This window comes from Sciurus vulgaris (assembly GCF_902686455.1).
Source record: "Sciurus vulgaris genome assembly, chromosome: X".
NCBI lineage: Eukaryota > Metazoa > Chordata > Mammalia > Rodentia > Sciuridae > Sciurus > Sciurus vulgaris.
In genome coordinates this window covers 105,174,108-105,197,102 of record NC_136471.1, presented here as the reverse complement: position 1 = coordinate 105,197,102, position 22,995 = coordinate 105,174,108, and the positions used below count along the sequence as shown (strand labels likewise).

Below are 22,995 nucleotides of genomic sequence, written 5' to 3'. Positions count from 1 at the left end.
TGTTTCAAATCACAGACACATGTAAGTGTGTGTGTGTGTGTGTGTGTGTGTAATAGAAAACTAGCACATTCTATAAATATGAGACACCAGCCTGGTCCTATAGCACGAATCTGTAATCCCACCAATTTGGGAGACTGAGAGAGGAGGTTTGCAAATTTGAGGCCAGCCTTGGCAATTAATTTAAAAAGACCTTTCAAAAAAAAGGGGGGGGGGCTGGGAATGTAGCTCCATGGTAGAGCACCCCTGGATTCAATCCCTACTTCCTCCCCCACAAAGTTATAAATATCGAGCATCATTACTGTTACTTTTTGATGAGGCTGTAAATGCCCTATAAGAGCCTATCAAGCTGTATGGACCCAGCCTTTCTGGGCTGAAGGGGAAAGTGCTAAAGCCACTGAGTGAAGTGAGAATTCTACTAGAGGAAATGGCAACCTCTTCATCCTCCTCCTCAGTCGGTGGGTCAGTAGAAGTTCTGTTGCTGCATCAGGTCTCTGTCTCAGACCTCACCCCACCACAGAAAGCCCTTTTCACCTTCTCGAAAGGAGCTGGAGAAGTGTTAGAAGATGACTCTCAGAGACTGCTTTGTGAGTTCAGTTTTCAGTTCTTAAGAGGCATCCACCTTCAAACAGGTGAAACCTGATCAGCAAGTTGCTCTGATGGAAAAACTAGCTGGTTTGGTAGAAGAGCTACAGGCCAATGAGCAGCGGTTGAAACCATCCAGGAGCAGCTGGTGTTCACACCCTCCTCAGGTTGATGTTGCCCGAATGGTCACCCCCAGAGCCCAGTCACAGCAGAGCTTACAAGAGACTTTGATACAGCTTATACAGCCACTCAGATTCATGGCTGTATCACAAACTGCTAATTCACGTCCATACTTGGTTTCCCTGTATCTATCCACAGTCAACAAATACTTAAATATGTGATCTTGCAGGGAAAATGTTAATTTGTTTAAAAAAGTATTGGGGATCAGATTAAGACAGTTTCAGAGAACCAGGAGGTTTGGGTTTAAGAGCTATTCTTAAAATTTTTACAAGCCAAGTATGATATGTGCCAGAATTAGCCAACTAAATGGCATGCATTCTGTTCATCATACAGAGCCTGGAAATTTTCACCAGTGAAATCTAAGGTGAGGATCTGTATTACACCTTTCTAACCTCAACATTTCTTTTCACAGATGAGTGTGATTTCAACTCAGGACCTATCCAAATGAGAAATTTTTAAATGTTCTTTTTTTTTTTCCTTTTTCCTATTTTTAGACATCTGATTCTATAGATTCTACTTTTTTCTAACCCCTCTAGACATGCTGGCAAAAAAATTTGTGTTTTTGAGTGTTGCAACACTTGTAAAAATATAACAGTGAGCTAAAAAAAAAAAAGCATGTCCAGTGCAGTGATACACACGTGTAATTCCAGCAACTCAAGAAGCTGAGGCAGGAGGATGGCAAGTTTGAGGCCAGCCTCAGTGACTTAGTGAGACCCTATCTCAGAAGTTTAAGAAAAGGGGCTGGGAATGTAACTCAGTGGTAGAGTATCTCTGGGTTCCATCACCAGTACAGGAAAAAAAAAATCATACTTGCTGAATGTGTTTTGCCCAGCACCAAGAAATGGTTAGCTGAGTGACTTGAAAACGGCCAGCAGATAACTGGTCAGTAAATGTGAGTTTATGCTGTAAAACACATCCTATGAATTGCATTATTTGTCTCTCAGCTGTAGAAATTGGTTTCGTTTTCTCATATGCTCAGTTGTGACTGGATCATTATGGCCCTTTCTTCTGTACTTTTTGTGGTTTAAAGATTTAAATTTGTTATGGAAACAGGCTTTTCAGTTGACCAATGATTAGCTAATTGCTGATAGTAGAAAAGGAAACATATTGCCCCAAGCCTGCTGTTTTCATTTCCTCCTGGGAAGAAGCAGCACAGTATAGAAAAAAGGCAGACACCACATACTGAACCGGAACCTCTGCCACCATGGGGAACTGGGCGGTCAACGAGGGGCTCTCCATCTTTGTCATTGTAAGTACCAACAAGAGATCAATTATGCAGTCTCTGACATGTTTGCATTCTCTTGGAAGCTAAACTAGAACAAAATCTATCCTTAATAGTACTAAGTTCATTTTCCAAATTCCTTAGTAGAAAGAATGTATCTGGGTGCTCATTTCTCCTAGTTTATTTCTGAGGTTTTAGGTGTACTGTTTGCCAGCATTTCAGAGAGGGTAAAAGATATTTCATGCTAATGATCCTTCATTCTTAGGGTTTATTCATTACTCAGAGGTAAATGTCCCTACTTTCTGTGTTTCAACTACCTAAAAATGACCAGTGGAAACTTTGTACTATTTTCCAAATAGAAGACTGGCTTATGTAAGAGAAATTGGCCCTTCCTTCAGTAATGACACTAGGAAAAAAGTTCTCAAATTTCTTTTTAAAAACAAGCACCTTCTTTTTTTTTTCCTGTGGTCTAAACTTGAGTGTGTATACATATAAAATTATATATATATAAATCTGTATAAACTCTTTGGAGAAACAATTTTTTGTAAGTAGAGTTATGACTGATTTCCAAGTAGATATTGATGTTTTTCTTTTTTTTTTTAATAAAGAATATAACTATGATCTTAGGTGGTAGTCTCAGCAAAGCAGTAATGGACGAATTGGGTAGAAAGAAATGTGATTTCTCAATTTCCTTTTTGAATAGCTGATAGAAGCAGGATGTTAAAAAAGGAATACTTATGAATGGAACTTCTGTAAGAATTTATCACAGAATTTATGGAGTCTGAGTTTTAGAGATACAAAGAAGTTAGAGGCACAAATCAAATAAAGCAACAAATATTTGCTATTAAAACTATATTTTGTAGCACTTGTGTGTGTGTGTGTGTGTGTGTGTGTGTGTGTGTGTGTGTGTTTAACTTGTGGATAAAGACTGGTAGACAGCTGCAAAAAATAAATCCTTGGTAGGGTGCAGCAGTGCATGCCTATAATCCTAGCAGTTTGGGAGGCTGAGGAAGGAGGATCACAAATTCAAAGCCAGCCTCAGCAACTTAGCAAGGCCCTAAGCAACTTAGCAAGACCCTGCCTCAAAATAAAAAATAAAAAGGACTGGGGATGTGGCTTCAGTGGTGAAGCGCCCCTGGGTTCAATCCCTGGTACCAAAAAAAAAAAAAAAAAATTATCTTTTGCAACTCAGAACTCAATGCTTGAAAGAGTTTTGGAACATATAAGAGGAAATATTATGAAACCTAAGACAGCTTAAAGTGGTGAGGGTACTGATAAACATTAAGGTTGGTTCCAAGACTAAGAGTTGATAATAAAAATGCATAGGTCGTGAGAGAAATCTCAGTTATATCATTACTCCAATTTTCATGTTGTGACATAGAAAGACGGCCTTAGAAATCATATTTTATGCCAAACCAACATTTTAATGCAGTATAGAACTCTACAGATTTGAAACTATAAACTTGACTTCTTATCACCATTTTAAGAGCAGAGTGAGTACTCCTATAGAAAACAAGTTGAAATTGTACTTTCAGCTCTCTCTGTAATTTTCCCCAAGAAGTGAACTCCTTTGAAATTATGTGCTCATGTACTTGAAAGTGAAGACACTGTTTAGAAAGCTGAAGTTAGGAAAAATGACAAAGTGAGGAAATGGAGAAGTTGCTTTAGCACCTTCTTCTTTGTAAAGCAAAGTTGTTCTCAAGCATCTATGGACATTTAGTAGTTAATATTAAGAATAAATAGTAATTTTTTTCTTTGATAGGGAATTGAACCCAGGGGTGTTCTACCACTGAGCTATCTCCCCAGTCCTTTTTTTAAAAAAATTAAATTAATTTATTTTTTGTTATGGGTGACTGAACCCAGGGTGCTCTACCACAGAGTCACATCCCCAGCCTTTTTATTTTATTTTTTTTTAACTTTGAGACAGGGACTTACTAATGCCCAGACTGGCCTTGAACTTGAGGTCCTCCCTTCTCAGCCTCCCGAGTCACTGGGATTACAGGCATGTGCCACCTGGTTAATAACTACTAATTTAATAGTTAAGAAAATATCATGATAGAGCTGAAAGTACATGACTGGGTAGTGTCACCAATTGATAAAGTCAATATTTGGGATGAAAAAAGAGGTCATAATCTAGAATGCTTCCTTTGCTTTTAAATCTCATGTCTCTTACCCCTCACTCATGGTCTCTATCTCTTCCTTCGAAAGTTAAGTAAAACTTATTGAGTAGAATAGAAATCTTGGCATATTAGCTGATGAGATTCCCACTAGCTGGAGTAGGATGCTGTGTGGTGCAGAGAAGTGACTGGCACCTGTGAGAGCAGAACACAATGTCCTACTGGTAGGGGGATGGCAATAGTAACATATTTCCTTCTATTCTCATTTTGCCAGTCAACCCCTGCTATCTACCTAAGCTTAAGAAGAAAAGAGATGGGCCAGGTGCAATGGCACACGCCTGTAATCCCAGTGGCTTGGGAGGCTGAGGCAGGAGGATCACAAATTCAAGGCCAGCCTCAGCAACTTAGCAAGGCCCTAAGCAACTCAGTGAGACCCTGTCTCTAAATAAAATACAAAAAAGGATTGGAGATGTAACTCAGTGGTTAAGCACCCCTGGGTTCAATCCCTTGTCTCCCCCCTACCAAAAAAAAAAAAAAAAAAAAAAAGAAGAAAAGAGGTGGAAAAAAGGAGGGGAGGACAGATGGATAATTTGGCATACTGTCCAAGTAGTAAAGCAATCATGGGGAACAATGCAGTGTGCAAAGGTTAATTACAGAAAAGTGTAGTGACGCTCTTGTAGGCTCTAAGCTGGTTTTCCCTGGCTTTGTGACCCACCTTTGTCAAAGGCTGGACTTGGGGAAGTCCTGACCTTCATCTGACTCTGATCTTTTGGGGAATCTACCTATTGAGACAGGAGAAATTCACATGACTTTTTCTGTTTGTGCAGCTGGTGTGGCTGGGGATGAACGTCTTCCTCTTTGTCTGGTACTACAGGATTTATCATGGTGAAGAAAAGTATTATTACACTCGAAAACTTCTTGGGGTAAGTATGATATCTGTCATGTGCAATATTGACCGGCTCACATTTCTAGTCAGACATTCTTATTTTTATTTCCTTTAATATTAAAAAAAATAAATTTGGACCAATCCAGGCAACACCATCCGCCTCACTCCCTGCCTTGGAACTTCTTGGGCAAGAGTTTCTTAATGACTGTCAGCGTGACAAATGAGGATGTGGCAGAGGGTCCCAGTGGTATCCTCCCCCTCCCAAGAACCATGGTACATTGTTTAGCTTAAGGGAGAAATCTAATACTGACTCTGGAAGGGGAGGCCAGGTTGAAGCCATCCATCTAGGGGTGACACATGTAGGACAAGTGGGATTTTCCATATTTTCCAAGTCATCTGTTTCCTACCACTTTTGTGTATAGAGAGCCCTGCTCCTGGTGACATGCTATGAAGTGACTTTCAGGAAATCAACCTCTCTCTACACCTGAAAACTTTGAGGAACTTGCTTTAGTGCCCCATCTGTGCAGTAAGCCAGCAGAGTGAGGCCCTTGAGTTTCCTTGGGTCCTATGGAAAGCTCAGTTTCCTTGAACTGTCAGTCTTCTTCATCAAAAACAAAAACAATTATAATTGTTCCTGCTCTGGGAACATACCATTTGTTATATAATGCTGAAACTGTGAATTGATTAATTATTATTTGGTATATTATAAATCACATGTATAAATACTTATGAAACACAATTTGCTGCATTATTATAATTGTTGTAAACTTATTCACATTGATGATTTCTCCCTCCAAAATATGAAACTTCTTTTTTTCTTTTGGTGGGGGTACTGGGGATTAAAGCTAGGGGCACTTTACCACTGAGCAACATCCCCAGTTATTTATTTATTTATTTATTTATACTGGAGATTGAACCCAGGGTTGCTTAACCACTGAGCCACTTTTTATTTTTTTTATCTCGAGACAGGGTCTGACTGAATTACTTAGGGCCTAAATTGCTGAGGCTGGCTTTGAATTCATGATCCTCCTGCCTCAGTTTCCCAGATCTGTGGGGATTATAGGCATGCGCCACCACGCCTGGTTATTTATTTATTTTTGAAACAGATTCTCACTAAATTGCCTAGGCTGGCCTAAAACTTGTGATCCTTCTGCTCAACCTCCCAGGTAGTTGGGATTATGGACCTGTGCCACTGTGCCCGGTGTGTAACTTCTTTAAACATTACAAAGCTAATAATTTTAATGCCAAAACATCATGTCATCACAACTTCAGTTACTGTTGAAGTCTAAGTGCTGAAAAACCCTGTTTAAAATCTTTAAAAGGTCCAGTTTTATACCTGGTGTGGTTGCATACACCTGTAATCCCAGGGAGGCTGAAGCAGGAGGATGGCATGTTCAAACCAGTCTCAACAATTTAGCGAGGCCCTAAGCAATTCAGTGTGACCCTGTCTTAAAATAAAATATAAAAACGACTGGGGATGTGGCCCAGTGGTTAAGTTCCCCTGGATTCAATCCCCAGTACCAATAAATAAACAAATAAATATGTAAAAAAGATCCAGCTTTGATACTGAACTCTAGTTAATGATATACATGCTTAAGTATTTAGGTAGAAATGAACCGATGTTTGCTATGTACTTTGAAATGTACCAAGAAAAAACAAAAGTTGATGAAGGGGGAGAGAGGAATGGAAAGATAGATATGCGTTAAAGAAAGCATTGTGGTCAGGTGCGGTGGCGCAGGCACACCTATAATCCCAGAGGCTTGGGATGGCAAGTTAAAGCCAAGCCAGTCTCAGCAATTTAGCAAGTCCCTAGGTAATTTAGCAAGGCCCTGTCTCAAAATAAAAAATAAAAAGGGTTGGGGATTGTTGCTCAGTGGTTAAGCACCCCTGGGTTCAATCCCCGATACCAAAAAAAAAAAAAAAAAGCTTCATAAAATGTAAAAGGTGCAAAGTAAATTTCTTCCACTACACTTCTCTTTATTCTTTTTCATAATAAAATGTTGGGTTGAGTAAAGGGCTAGTTTCACATTAAAATAAGGGGTCCCTGCAGGCCCTAAAAGAAAATCCTCTGGTCTGAAGGACCTTCCTTTCCAGATCTCTTGGAATGTCTGGTGTGACCTCATACTGGGAATCCTGGGAAGTGGGGTAGGGCGTTCTGTGCTCATAGGAGTCACTCTGCTCCCTATTCTGCCTCTTCCAGTCAGCTTTGGCCTTGGCCAGGGCCCCTGCAGCCTGCCTGAATTTCAACTGCATGCTGATCCTGCTGCCTGTCTGCAGAAATCTGCTCTCCTTCCTCCGGGGTTCCAGTGCGGTAAGAGCAAACATCTTACTGAGCTCCTCAAATTTTCAAAACCATCATGCAAAATGCCCTTTCTTAGGAAGAGAAAACCACTGGTCCGTGAGGCTTCCAGCTTCCACAGAATATTCATGAGCCAATCTATGTTCATTTTTTTGTGTGGGGGCAGGTACTGGGGATTAAACTCAGGGGCACTCAACCACTTAGCCACATCCCTAGCCCTATTGGGTATTTTATTTAGAGACAGGGTTTCACTGAGTTGCTTACTGCCTCACTGTTGCTGAGGCTGGCTTTGAACTTGCGATCCTCCTGCCTCAGCCTCCTGAGCCACTGAGATTAAAGGCAAGCGCTACTGCACTCGGCTACTTTTTTGTTTTTTGATTTGTTTTGTTTTCCTGTACTGTTTGTGGATGGAACTCCCTGGAGCAACCATTTTCACACTGAAAAGAAATTTTAAAAAAATCAACCAACCAAACTGTATTTCAACAACAGCAGTAAAGTAAGCACATGTGTGTATGTGCACATGCACACACATACATATAATATATGCATATATACACATATAAATGTATGTGTATATAAATAGGGCTTTATGAGACTGTCATATGATATTTGGGAAATAATCTTTCAGTGTACTTTCAAAAACTTAAGTCAGAGAAAATATATTTTATGTGTAAAATCCCAAGCAGAGGAGTCAATGGGCAGAGTCACATTACAATAACATGTGACTAAGAATCATTGATTCCATGAAATGATGGAACTGGGGAGTACGGATCTTTCTAAAGGTCAGGGCTCCTTTCACCTTCATGTCAACACTTTCATGACCTCTAAATGTACTACATTAAAGGGAAAAAATTTTTTTTTCAGTGGGAAGAATATTTGTAACTGATAAAATTTCTTACGGGTAAGAATCAATGAATTTACCATCTGTATATATATTCAAAAAGTATGATACAAAGCATAATATGATTGGTTATAAATAAAGAATTATGGGGAGTCTGGTGCAGTGGCACATGCCTGTAATCCCAGTGACTCAGGAGACTGAGGCAGGAGAATCACAATTTCAAGGTCAGTCTCAGCAACTTAGGCCCTCAGCAATTTAGGGAGACCCTGTCTCAAAATGAAAGGTATAAAGGGCTGGGGATATGTGTCAGTGGTAGAGCACCCTGGGTTCAATCTCCAATACCAAACCAAATCAAGCAAAAATATCTATGGGGGCCAGGCACTGTGACGCTGCCTGTAGTCTCAGTGATTCTGGAGGCCGAGGCAGGAGGATTGTGAGTTCAAAGTCCCAGCTGTTTAGCGAGGCCCTATCTCAAAATTAAAAATAAAAAAGAAAGGGCAGGGGATGTGGCTCAGTGGTTAAGCACCCCTGGGTTCAATCCTTGATATCCCCCTCCAAATAAAAGACCTAAGGGGGATCAAAAGACAGAGAAATTCTATCAGGTGGGCCAAGGAATGAAGAAAGACTTCTGAGTGAAGGTCACATTAGAAACGGGCATATGAGGATAAATAAACACTTAGAATATGTAAATGAGAGATGAAAACATTCTCCATGGAGAAAATGGCATGAGCAAAAGAGCAGAAAATGGCGAGGAAATCTTATTCTTGTCAATCCAGTATCAGCAGGAATTGTGGTTTTGCTTTGGATTATTTGCTATTCCTGACCATAACAAAGAAGGTAGTTGGGAAAAATTTGGGATCAGTGCCTTGGTGGGACTCATTCCACTGCCCATTAGTGACTAGTAGCCTTGGTTTGTCCTTTGAACAAAATGTCTGTGCTTTATATTAACAAGCTTTAAAACACTACTCTTTAAATTGAGATCATTTATGAAGGACAGTAGCAAGCGAGCTACTTTTATTAGAATGTAGTATCACATAGGGCAGGTGTTGGAGGTAAGGTTGGAGAGGAAAGCTGGATGTTGCTGGTAAAGCAGAACTTTAAATGTCCAGCTGAGGAGTGAATGCTTCTTTTGGCAATCACAGAATATTTGGAGGGAGGAAGGTGAACTAAATGGTCAATAACAAGTATAACTTGCCTTCAATTTTGCCGGGTTTTCCCTAGTTATGTTAAATTCACATTCATCCAAAGAAAAAACAATTTCTTTAAGAACATACAACACTTAATTTATTAAGACAGATTAAGAAGCTACAATTTCTTTTACCTAACTCTTTACAAAATGCCATATCATTTGAAGTTCTGGGTATATAAAGAAGAATAAAGTTCAATGGGAAATTTTTTAAAAATGCTATATCATCTTAAACCTACTGCCAAAATTGAACTCTCTCATGTCTAAATTTAATATAAGAGCTGGGCTGGGTGCAGTGGTGCCCACCTGTAATTGCAGCAGCTTGGGAGGCTGAGGCAGGAGATCGTGAGTTCAAAGCCAGCCTCAGCAACTTAGTGAGGCCAAAAGCAATCTAGTGAGACCCTGTCTCAAAATAAAAAATAAAAAGGGATAGGGATGTTGCTCAGTGGTTAGGTACCCCTGATTTCAATTCCTAGTACCAAAAAATAAAATAAAATAAGAGTTGGGGAATGGGAATACAGCTCAGAGGGAAAGCACAGGCTTAGCATGTGAGAGGCCCTGGGTTCCATCCCCAGCATTGCTAATAAATAAATAGATAAATAAGTGGCAAAAGCAGCTCTAACACCTTCACCTTTGCTTCAGTAGAACAATAGCAGCAAAGATCAAAAGAAAGGAAGAATGTTGGCAAACATTTGAAGATACTCCAGAAAGAGTCATGACTTTTTCCTCTGAAAAATACTGTGAAGAAGTTCCTTCATTTAAGTCATAAACTCTATGTTGCACCATGCTGTCTTGCAAACTGCCAAACAAAACCCCAAATTAACAATAACAATTGGTATTAGTCATTGATTACAAGGATTTTCAGACCATCTCTTCAACCTAAGAAACCACAGAGTTGAAATTCCACTGCTGGAAAGGTGACTGGTGAGCCACCTACCAACACCTGAGATGTTCGATATAGAGTGGATACCCAGTGAGCATTTGCTAAACCAAGTCCATGGATGTTAGCTTTTTGTTTCTACAGAGACAAAATTCTTTTTCATTTTCCCTACCCCCATTCAAATACTTTCTATTTAGAGGAAGTAAAATCTGAGAAACAGGCAGTGTTTTCACCAGGATGACCAGTTAAGAAATCCTGGTTACCCCACAACCCCAAGTTGCACTGCCGTTGAGCTCCCATGTCCCATGAACAACACGTGTTGTAATGGCAGCTTTTAGGCTTCTTGTGGCTTGGCAGTGAAGATCTTGGTGAAGAACTCTAAAAACAGGAGTGAAATCAGCTGCTCTTCAAATTTCAGGGAGGGTCATCTCTGTAACTAGAAAGATCTTTATCTAAATATATAAAAGAATATATATTTTTAAATAGCATCAAGCAGCATTCTGTTAGAGACTGTTCTTCCTTCCACAATTCCTTACCTGCTATGCAAACTTTGCACACAAAACTTTGCAAATTGGGATTAAAATAAGTGAGGATAGCCAGGTGCATTGGCTCATGCCTGTAATCCCAGTGACTCAGGAGGCCGAGGCAGGAGGATTGCAAGTTTGAGGCCAGCCTCAGCAATTTAGGGAGGCCCTAAGCAATTTATTGAGACCCTGTCTCAAAATTAAAAAATATAAAAGTCTGAGGCTATGGCTCAGTGATAAAGCACCATTGGGTTCAATAGCTATTGTGATTTCCAACATTAGTCACAACATACTTACCCCCCACTTCTTTTTTTTTTTTTTGGTATTGGGGATTGCTGCTTCACAAAACTCACTTAGTAAATCTGCACATCAAGTGAGTAAGGTGGGAACAAAATTAAATGGGAGTTTTGGGATTCAAACCCAGATCACTGTGCCCCCAGATCACTTTTTTTTGGGGGGGACAGGGGTATTGAGGATTGAACTCCGTGGCACTAAACCACTGAGCCACATCCCCAGTCCTATTTTGTATTTTATTTAGAGACAGGGTCTCACTGAGTTGCTTAGGGCCTTGCTTTTGCTGAGGTTGGCTTGAACTTGTGATCCTCCTGTCTCAGCCTCCTGAGTCACTGGGATTACAGGCATGCACCTCTGAACCTGACCTATTCACTTTTTTTTATGCCCCCTAAATTTCTTGAAACTGCTCTGTTGCTGTATTTTGGTTTTAGAAATGCAATGTATATATAAATGAACATTCAGAATAATCTAGACTAGAAATGACCAAGATGTTGTAAATTTAAGTTGTTTGTGTGTTTGGCACTGGGGATTGAACCCAGGGGCACTTTACAACTGAGCTATATTTACAACCCTTCTTCCTTCTGATTTTGTAGCAGAACCTTGCTAAGTGGTTGAGGCTAGTCTCGAACTTGCCATCCTCCTGCCTCAGCCTCCTGAATTGTTGCTCTACCAAGAGGCCTGGTTGACAGTTCTAATCTTAAGATCAGAAAGAAACAGGAAGGTCAGAGGGTGAGGTCTTATCTGTTACCTTATATAGTCTGCAGGGTGAATCAGAAGATCTCAGGGTGGCTCTATCTCTAGCCTTGTGGCCTCCATTAGTGTGTCCTTTATGCTTTCTGTCTCACAAATGTCTTAGCCAAAAAACAAGCCAAATAATGCATATGTAAGAAGGAACATGGCATTCTAGCTGAGGACATACTCTGTGGTAGAGCATGTGTGTATGAGTTCAATTCCCAGCACTGAAAAAATAAAGAAAGAATGAATATATTCTAGTAAAAGCATGCTAACTGACTAAGCCTGTCAATCAATGAATTGTCAGCCAATAACTATTTGTTAAGGTCCATCTATGTGTTAAGCACTGAGGACACATGATAATAAAGAGTAAGAATGGTGCTGGGTGTGGTGGGGCAAACCTGTCATCCCAGCAGCTCTGGAGCTGAAGCAGGAGGATTGTGAGTTCAAAGCCAGCCTCAGCAAAAGTGAGACCCTAAGCAACTCAGTGAGACCCTGTCTCTAAATAAAATACAAAAAAGGGCTGGGGATGTGGCTCAGTGGCTAAGCGTTCCTGGGTTCAATCCCTGGTTTAAAAAAAAAAAAAAGAGCAAGGATGGATAGGCCACACGGTTAAGGAGTTTAAAGTCTTATAGAGCAAATAGTGAATAAACATGTGATTTCAAAAGTATAAATAATGCTATTTAAACAAAGTGGTGTTCTTTATATTTATTGCATATGCTACTGCTACCAGGTGCAGACATTCCTGTTGGCTACTTTGCCTGAGTTCTGTAGAAGTGAGGGTGGTGTTTGCCACTTCTCTCACATTGTATATAAATGTCTAATTCAGATGCATTAATGGCACATGTGGCAACAGCAAATATACAAAAAATAGAGCTACAGACTCTCATGTTACACCCCATTAAACATACACTTCTTTTCAGTTCCACTTCTTATTTTTTTTTAAATCCAGTTTCAATAGAGCATAGAAATCTGCCAAGGTGTCTCAATGATCTCCCTTGCATTAGAACGATAGTGCATTGAAATTGGGCAAGACTCTCAGCAACACTAACAGAGAAACTTCCCTTTAGAAGCCAATGGTAGAAAGCAAAGAGGTTCAGTGGCAAAGTCGTGGGACGTGATGGCAGCTTGGTTGATTGGTGCTGTTCAGAAGTGACTCAGATCTCTTTGGGTTTGCTTTGTCATTCCTAACCATACCCAAGTGGGTAGCTGGGGGGAATTAAAAATTAGTGCCCTGATGGAACCCATTCCACTGGCTCACTGGTGACTATTAGATCTGTTTTATTTTAACTAGCTTCACAGTGAATTTCACCATTGTGTACATCCACAAGAAATTAATATAAAAAATAACTATGGGTAAATGGTAGAAAGATCAATAGAGAGAAGGGTGGGGAAGGGGAAGGAGAGGTCCTGGGGTCTGAATTAGAACAAGATATATTCCATGCTTGTATAATTACATCAAAATGGATTCTACTGTCATGTATAACTAAAAAGAATCATTTAAAAAAGACAGCATGCTGGGCTCAGTGGTGCATGCCTGTAATCCCAGCCGCTCAGGAGGCTGAGGCAGGAGGATTGCCAGTTCAAGGCCAGCCTTAGCAAAAGCGGTGCTAAGCAACTCAATGAGACCCTGTCTCTAAATAAAATACAAAATAGGGTTGGGGATGTGGCTCAGTGGCTGAGTGCCCCTGAGTTCAATCCCTGGTACCACCTAAAATTAAAAAAGTGTGAAAAAATGCATACTATCTCATTGATAATATTTTATATGGATTATATGTTGAGATGATAGTATGTTGGGCATGTGTTTATGTAAAAATACATTAATTAAAAAAGATAAGAATATTGTGCAATGGATGTTATATTTCCATTACTCTTCTCCATTATTCTATTGTTCAGTTTATTTTTCTCTGTGTTTGTTGGGAAGGCTGTCAAGGGCCATCAACCTATATTGTTTCACATTTTGGATCATCTATGTTGATGATGATGATAAATACAGGAATACAGACATAGTGTAGGGACCATAACAAAACCATATTCCTTTTCCTTCAGATTTATCATACAGGAGCCAGTGAGCTCTCCCTTCCCCCACAAACTTTCAAGAAACTTTGTTGGGTAGTAGAAAATAATGTGGCAAATGAAGATATGGGAGTAAATGCTTTCTGCAGACTTAGAACAAACAATCTTATTGTTCTAGGGTGGTGAATATGTAATTCATTTGTGCAACCAAATACTTACTAAGGGAGTTTTGAAAGTATCTGATATACTGCTCTCATATAGGAAGCTTGCCCTCTAGCTGGGGAGCCAGGCCATACTAGCTGAAAAGTTAAATAATGATACGAAATAACCTCAAATGCTTATTAAATACATCTCAATGAATCTATGCAACAGTATATAATTATACTGGTGATAATTATACAGGTGAGGAAACTGGAGACTGAGTGCATCATTTAGTGTCATGTGGTTAAATGGTAGGGCTAGGACCTGACAGGGTTTCTGTGACATGTAATTCAGTACTGCTTTGCAGCTCTACTAATTCCCATTCTCTTATTCTCAGGATTCCAGTCTGGTTTCACTAATCTAGTAGGGACTGCATTAGTTATCTCTTGCTGTGTAACAAATCACAAGTTCAGTGGGTTGAAACAACCCTCATTTATGAGCATACAGTTCTATCGTTCAGAAGTCCAACACCCTGTGACTGGCTTCTCTGCTCAAGGTGTCAAAGACTGAAATCAAAGTGGCTGCTGGACTGAATTCTCATCTGAAAATCCTGGGTAAAAATTCCCTTCCAAGCTTATTCTTGTTGGCAGAATTCAATTCATTGTGTTGGTAGGTCTGAGATCCCTGTTTCCTTAATGGCAGTTATCCAAGGGCTACTCTTGGATCTTAGAGTCCCCTGTATTCCCTGCCCTGTGCCCCTTTCCATCTTCGAGCCAGTAATAGTACAGCAAATCCTTCTTGGGCTTCAAGTCCCTGACTTCCTTTATCTCAGACTTCTAGACCCAGATTTAAAGAGTTTGTGTGATTGGGTGAGGCTCACCCAGATAATCTTCCTCTTAAAGTCAGCTTGGGACTTTAGTTACATCTGCAAAAATCCCTTTTGCCATATAATATAATAAAAGCATGAGAGTGATCTCTCTTCATAATCAAAGGTTCTATCCAAACTCATGGGGAAAAGATTATATAAAGTCACAATAGTACAAGGACTCTTAGAAACTAGGGAGGAATGTGGCAGTTGGGAAACAGGAAAGGGCATTTCCTTAAAAGTGCAAAGAACACAAAGTAGTAGAACAACTTTCGGCACTTGAAAAAAAAGCCAAAAGACTATGAAACCATACAAGACAACAAAGATGGTCGGGGTTTTCATTTTTTAACCAGAAGAAATGGAAAATAAGTTATTTCAGATAGGAAACCCTTCTTCTGAGGGCTTGAGTCACTGCTTGGTTCCACCGTGAACACTGAGTCACTGCTGATGTGGTTGGTGTTCCGCCATTTTCCCTAGGCACTGGCAGTTCCAATAGATGGGCAGCTGCCTTCTGCTAGCACCAGTCATTCTCTGCCTGGGGGTTTTCCTTTAGCTCCTGGGGCAGGTCTGAAATACTAGGGAATTGATCCCTGAGAGCATCCCTCAGGCAATGATGGGTGAAATTTGTTGGATGAACATCCAAGTTTCCCAGTTCCCTGGGTAAAAACCAAAAAACAACAAACAAACCCCAAACCAAAAAACCTCTGGGACAAGGCTTATAGTCCCCCCAAGTTCCCTGGTGTGTTTGAGCCCACTCATATGGGACAGTGATAGCTGATATGATAAAACATCCTTTATTGGTTTCTCCTGAGGTCTTACTTCTACTGTTTTTACTGTGACCACCTTCCAGATAAAGTACTTAAATTTAAATTCTTGTCTCAGGTTTTTAGGCAATTAAAACAATAGTGACTATATCCTTGTATTTGATTTGATGGAAAAGGGCATTAACCTTTTATTTTATAGACAAATAGACTTATATCCCAGCCACAGTGAGATTTTAATTTTAATTTTCTTATCTATAAAAATAGGGCAATAAGGGATTGAGGGTGTATCTCAGTGGTAGAGTGCTTGCCTGGTGTGTACTAGGTCCGGGGTCCTATCCCCAGTGCCACAAAAAAAGACAATAATACTTATGTCATTGCATCAAATGAGGTAATAGAAGACACTTAATAAGGCCTAATTCTTTTTCTCCTTTTTCTGAAATCCTCGGTGTCTTCCTTCACAGTACTTCTTCAGTTCTAAGAATCAGCTCTCATGGTTTAAGCAGCCTGCCCTCCCTGGGTGTGGCTCACTGAGACATAGTAGAGGAAGCATAATTTTCTATGCAATTCTATTTTTCTATAAAATCAGAATATTTTATTAAAAATAAGTAAGCCAAATAGTCAACACTCCCTAATTTCAATCAAATATGACATTTAGATCCAGATATTTAAAATATCTAAGATACTTTGGTGCTTTACTCTCCCTTTCTCTCTCTCTCTCTTTTTTTTTTTTTGTTGTTGTTCTGGGGATTGAACCCAAGGGTGCATAACCACCGAGCCACATTCCCCGCCCTCTTTTATTTAGAGACAAGGTCTCACTAAGTTGCTCAGATCCACACAAAGTTGCTGTGGCTGGCTTTGAACTTGCAATCCTCCTGCCTCAGCTCTGCAAGCCACTGGGATTACAGGCATGTGCCACTGTACCTAGCTACTCTCTTCTTCTCAAAGTTCTTTGCATCTCTGTGGCAGCACATTCAGATTCTGGAGCAAAGCAATCAGAACAAGCAATTGGCCAATTTTCAGGAGGCAAAGCTCTAATTCAACCATCAACCAAGTTTTCATTTCTTCTGCCTTGAGCATTGGTCTGAATCCAGATTCAAACTCACATCCTCAAGGATGCAGGTAGGACAAATAAACTAAATCATGGACCAGAATGCTATTTTTAATGTCAAGGTAACCATGTGAGGTATGAAATATTGGTATATTGATATAAATTCTATTATCAGATGGCCCAAGTTTAAATCTCATTTCTGCCACTTACTGGCTGTGTGACCTAAGGCAAGGAAATCTCTCTATGCCTGTTTCCTCATCTATTGTGTAGGATAATATTGACATCTCCCTAATGAGACTTTTTTTTCATGTACTGAGGAACCCAGAGCGCTTAACCACTGAGCCACATTCCCAACCCTTTTTTAATTTTTATTCTGAGACAGGATCTTGCTAAATTGCCAAGGCTGGCCTCCAACTTGTGATCCTCCTGCTTCAGCCTCCCAGTCACTGGGATTACAGGTGTGCGCCACCATGACCAACTGTTCTTGTTATTTTTTGCTATTATTATTAGGTCAATGATGTTCCTTGTGATATCTCTGACCAACATGGGTAGGTGGACCCCTTTTTCTCCTCCCATACCGTGGATGTCCTAGAACCAGTGTTGTTTTTCAACTATTCATTTGCTGTAGAACTTTTGACTTGTCTGTGTCCTTACTAGACTGTCAGGTTTGTGAGGGCTGGCCCACTTTTTATTAACTTCTATATTCCCTGCTTATCATATAAACTAATTAGAATTGGAAACTATATGGTTTGAAATGTATTATATCCAAATTAACATTTTTATACAATTAAGCAATGGATTCCAGGTGAGACTGTGTCACTGGTATAAGAATAGGAAACATATTAGTTAAGCCAGTCACATCAATTACTGGCTGCTTGATAGGGAAGATGATTATATCTCTCTGAGCCTTAGTTTCCTCATCTATCAAATGAATAGAAAGATATAGTTTATAGGGTGGTAGTTAAAATTAAATGAGATGATGCAGTTCAAATGTCTGGTGCATACAAAGACTTCTTCTTTTTCTTCTTTTTTTGTTTTTTGGTATCAAGGATTGAACCCAGGGGCACTTAACCACTGAGCTACATCCCCAGCCTTTTTTATTTTATTTATTTTTTATTTAGAGATAGGGTCTCACTAAATTTATTAGGGCCTCACTAAGTTGCTGAGGCTAGTTTTGAACTTGTGATCCTCCTGCCTCAGCCTCCAGAGCCACTGGTATTACAAGCATGTGTCACCATGCCTGTCCTACAAAGGCTTCTTGATAATAATTTCTATTCCACTCTTTTCTCCTTAATCCAAAGTGCTGCTCAACAAGAATTCGAAGACAACTGGACAGAAACCTCACCTTTCATAAAATGGTGGCTTGGATGATAGCACTTCACTCTGGTAAGTTTCTTAAGACATTTGAAATTGGGAAGAAAAATCGGAACCAGAGAGTTCCCTCTATTCTTGGATACCTGCGTATATGAGACCAGCCTTTACAGGTTGATGAGGCTGTGGTCAGATATACTGTATGTTTTAATAAGTTCTGCTCAAAAGTATTCACGACTCTTTCTGGTATCCAGCTATTAGAACTTATTCCTTTAGGTTTAAAGCTTTTTCATCTTAGGATCTTCCTGTAAAATGAAAACATGCCATAGGAAAAGTTGATCCTGGTGTCCTCACCCTTTCACATAATTTTTAGTTTCAAAAATGTTTGTTCCTGAGAGTGCTGGTGCATGCCTATAATCACAGAGAATAAGGAGACTGAGGCAGGAGGATCACAGGTAGAAAACCAGCCTCAGCAATTTAGCAAGGCTGTAAGCAACTTGGTGAGACCATGTCTCAAAAAAAGGAGGGACCTGGGAATGTGGCTCAGAGTTTGAGCACCCTTGAGTTCAATTCCTGGTACCAAAAAAAGAAAAAGTCTGTTAATCCACATATAACAGCTTTTATTCATCCTACAAAATTGCCTGGCTATACCTGTCAATTTTTTGTAGTAAATGTATGGGATCATCAGCATAGTAGTGGTACAAGAAAGGATGTGTCTAGGATCCTTATGCAATCTCCATTAATTCATTTAATAAATAATTCATGTGCCAGACAATAGACATGCACAATATTGACAAAACAGGCTTTTACTGTGCCCTTAAGTTTATCCCTAACCTGAGCAAAAGAGGCTTCGTTTACAAGCATTGGACAGGGTTCCTCTTCTCCTACCAGGTCATATGAGCTTTTTGAGTTATAGAAAATGAAATCATTCAAAAGAAATGCCTGCCAAAATCCTGTTACAAAGGTTAGGAATCAAATTGGTAGGAAAATTGGTTTTATTTAAAGCTGGCTTTGAGGACTCAGTGACCACAGGCAAGGTTTTATAACAGTTTATGCTCCAGTTTCCTCATCTGTAAGAGGAGCTGGTATTAAGTGCCCCTACATCACCAGGTCAATGTAAGGATAATTGTAATGTACTTATAACAGTGTTTGGCATCTGGTAGATGCTGTGGATGTGACTATGAAATAAAAAATGCGATTAGTTTTTTCTTAAGAGGTTCATACTGGTGGCCATTGGTTTGTATCAATGCAATCACATCCGTCATCTCTCTCTGGACGTAATTACAGAGTCAGGTGAATGGGCCAGCCACTGGGCATACATTAGATTTCTCTTGTTTGAGCACAGAGATTGAGGGCATATTAACCCCCTCAGAGACTGAGGCTATTTCGTAGTGTCATGGGGGAAGAGGTGTCTGGGAAGAAGCGTCTGAGCAGCTTCCAGAGAGAAGGGAGAACTCAACTCAGGACCAGTAGGGTTCTTGGCATACATAATGGAAAAGAATTTTAGCACATGCCAGCCAGAGGCATAGACAAGTTTATTTAAGAAAATAGGTGCACATTCAAGGGAGCATGGGGGCCATCTCAAGAGGGAGATGCATTTGGGGGGTTCACAGTTCTTCTTTCAAAGAAACTTGGAGTTGAGGAGTGGTATGGGAAGGTATGTAGCAATGATATCAGTCCAGTGATCTCAGGATGGGTTCTTGTGGTCTGATCAATCTCTATATTCTTCAGTTAACGTGGTTTTTGTTATCTGATAGGTAAATAGCTCAGGAAAGTGCCCTAAGTTATAGATTCCTTATATCGTATATCTCTCTTTGCTTAACCTAATTATTGGGGGGTTGATTAGCAGTGTGCAGGTAGATTTACAGATTTCTCAGGAATTTGGAAGTAACAGACCAGGAAAAGAGATAGGCTTATTGAGTGACAGGCCTGAAAAAGTATGTGGAACTCTGAATTAAAATCCTATTTTCTTGTCCTTACTTTATAGCTCCTTTCTATATATTTCTCATTTCCTCTATCCTACCTCAGTAGACTCTCAGAAATTGATTGAACCTTTAGGAGTATGTAGCTCAACACCTTTATTTTTACAAACGAGGAAATCAAGATCAGAGATGTTAGGTGATTTTCTCATAATCACAAAGCAGAAAGGAGCTCACCCTGTTAATGGGCAGTTCTATTACCACCCTGGGGAAAGAGGCTAGGCTCTACTGCTTGCTTGTTGCTCCACAAATATTCAGGGTCAAATTGGCAGGAAAATAAGTTTCATTCAAAGCCAGCTTTGAAGGAAGGAGCTCCCAACTTCATGGGGAATCTGTTTCACCCCTAGAATAGCTTTGCCTCCCTGGGTTAGGGAGATTCAGGCCACCCCTGTGTCTCTGTGACTTATCATAGAGTCAGAGGCTGTGGCCAGAAACCCAAATTATAATACATTTGTGTAAATGCCTCACTCTCTGCTTCTCTTCTCTGCTCTTTAGCAATCCATACCATTGCACATCTGTTCAACGTGGAGTGGTGTGTGAATGCCCGAGTCAACAATTCTGACCCTTATTCAGTAGCACTTTCTAAAATTGGGGATAAAGATGGTGAAAGTTATCTCAATTTCGCTCGAGAAAAAATCAAGGTAAGCCTCTCTTTTCCTGATTCAGATGTCCCCTAAGCTGTTAAAACAGGATTTTGCTGAGTGAAGAACTCAGCTGGGCTGGAACAATAACAACATCTCAAAATAAAAATAAGTAAATAAAAAGGGCTGGGGATGTAGCTCGGTGGTTAAGCATCCCTGGGCTCAATTCCTGGTACCAAACAAAAAAAAAAAAAAAAAAAAAAAAAAAAAAACAAATCAATAAAAAAAGAAAAAAGAAAAAAGAAAAAAAATGGATGGAGGACAAATCTGGCCTATCTGGACTAATTTGAAGACCCCCACTCCAGATTACTATTCCCCCAGATTACTATTCCCTATCCCAGATATTGGTGTTCTACAAAGTTCTTTTGTGAATTAGGAACACCCTGGCCTAAGTGTTAGTGTCAGGCCAACCACCAGCTGACTTTTGACAGTGATCTTTTGTTCTTTCTTACCTGCAGTATCTGAGGGGTGGCCTGCGTCTACTGTTTTGCATTCCTTGGTACACTGAGAGTAGTTCAGCTATTTTCCTGGGCAGCCACGGGGGTATCCAGAGGCAAGGACTTCTCCCGTCCCAGCAGATGTTGAAGCTTATTAGAGAAGTTCCAAGTCATGTTCACATGCCCGATGGCTTGGGAAGATGGCTAAATCTCATAACTATGCATTAAATTTCAAACACGTTTCCTTCTGTTCAGAAAAGATCACAAGAGAAGACCCTTAATTTTGCTCAAATTCATAGTCTTGAAGTGACATGAGAGAAAAACTTGCCTGATATACTTAGGGACAGAATTAAACAGCACCAAACAAAACAAATTCTTTTCCTATGATATCTTGAATAATTTTTCTTTTCCTTGTTCATTGTTTGCCCAGAAATATATAAGGGTCACAAATGTACACACTAGTGAGCTAACAGTGCCACACTCTGCCCAGATCTCCTTGGGTCACCCGTATGTGTAACTGTGCTTCCTCAGAATGCTTTCATTTCAATGACCTGTACCTGGGTTTCCTCCTACAAGAACTTCCCTGGGGCTACTGCCATTTTGCACCAAAGTTCAGAGATCTGGAAGGGCCTGGAAGGTTGCCTCTCCCTGGGCAGCGCTTAGCCAATAACTGATAAGAGCAGACCATGAAAGTCCAGCTTCTTCAGGATAAACTCCAAGGTGTAACTTCCTCCAGAGTTCTCCTGCAGGACTGGGCTGAAGCTTTCCCTGTGTAACTTGGTCTGAGATCATCTCCTTGCCTAGCTTTATCCTTTATCTTGTCCTATTCCTTGTTCCCTTACCAGTTTCTCTTGAAGTCCATTCTTCATAATGAACTCTTTTTTTTTTTTTTTTTTTTTTTTTTTGGTACTGGGGATTGAACACAGTGGCACTTAACCACTGAGCCACATCCCCAGCCCTTTATATATTTTATTTAGAGACAGGGTCTGGCTGAGTTGCTTAGGGCCTCACAAATTTGCTGAGGCTGGTTTTGAATTTAAGATCCTCCTGCCTCAGCCTCCCAGAGCCACTGGGATTACAGGTGTGCACCACTACGCCCGGCCATAATGAATTCTTGTTCATGAATTCTCATCTCAGGATCTACTTCTGGGGAACCCGGCCTAAGATGTTAGGCATTCCAAAAATGTATTTACAAATCTATAAGGACTATGGCCCTTTCCAAATCAAAAGGAGAAAGAGCTTCAGAAATCTAGGTTATCTTTTAGTCAATTATTTCCTTTATTTTATATTCTCTTAAAACTAAGATGGGCACAGTGGCATCTGTAATTCCAGTGGCTCAGAACGCTGAGGCAGGAGGATCACAAGTTCAAAGCCAGCCTCAGCAAGGCCCTAAGGAACTTAGTGAGACCCTATCTCAAAATAAAATATAGAGGGCTGGGATGTTGCTTAATGGTTAAATGTCCCTGTGTTCAAGTCCTAGTACCAAAAAACAAACAAAAACTGTCTAATTATATCAATTCATATTTTCTATGATTCCTCAACTATGTAAGCTTCCTTTAAAATTTGGAGTTATCTACTCCATGTCTATATCTCTCTGTGAGGGGTGATTAGTATTATCCAAAGGGTGGGGAATGAAAACTCCTGTCGTCCAGTATACTGGACATTTTGTGAATGGGCAGTCTTGCATCTGGGAGCCTACGATAATGTGTGTGTGTGTGTGTGTGTATTTTACAGAACCCTGCAGGAGGCCTGTATGTGGCTGTGACTCGCTTGGCAGGCATCACTGGAATTGTCATCACACTGTGTCTCATTTTAATTATCACCTCCTCCACCAAAACTATCCGGAGATCTTACTTTGAAGTGTTTTGGTACACACACCATCTCTTTGTGATCTTCTTCATTGGTCTTGCCATCCACGGAGCTGAGTAAGTTTTAATTCTGCAGCGAAGGACTTTATGCCCTTCAGTTTCTAGGTTAGTACCCTGTTAGACACGGTGACTTCCTTGCTTATGTGTGGTCAGCCTGTCTGCTGAGGGAATGTGGGAGGACA

At 40.2% G+C, this 22,995-nt stretch overlaps 1 protein-coding gene across 1 annotated transcript in view; it reads left to right on the top strand.

The window, feature by feature from the left end:
- The first annotated feature begins 1,866 nt into the window (after positions 1 to 1,866).
- CYBB (cytochrome b-245 beta chain) overlaps positions 1,867 to 22,995 on the top strand; it is a 42,113-nt gene continuing 20,984 nt past the window's right edge. The window contains exons 1-6 of the mRNA XM_079122918.1: positions 1,867 to 2,011; positions 4,929 to 5,024; positions 7,188 to 7,298; positions 17,879 to 17,963; positions 20,363 to 20,508; positions 22,680 to 22,870. Of these exons, the coding sequence (XP_078979044.1) occupies positions 1,967 to 2,011; positions 4,929 to 5,024; positions 7,188 to 7,298; positions 17,879 to 17,963; positions 20,363 to 20,508; positions 22,680 to 22,870 (674 nt within the window). The 5' untranslated portion in view covers positions 1,867 to 1,966. The remainder of the gene's footprint in view (positions 2,012 to 4,928; positions 5,025 to 7,187; positions 7,299 to 17,878; positions 17,964 to 20,362; positions 20,509 to 22,679; positions 22,871 to 22,995) is intronic.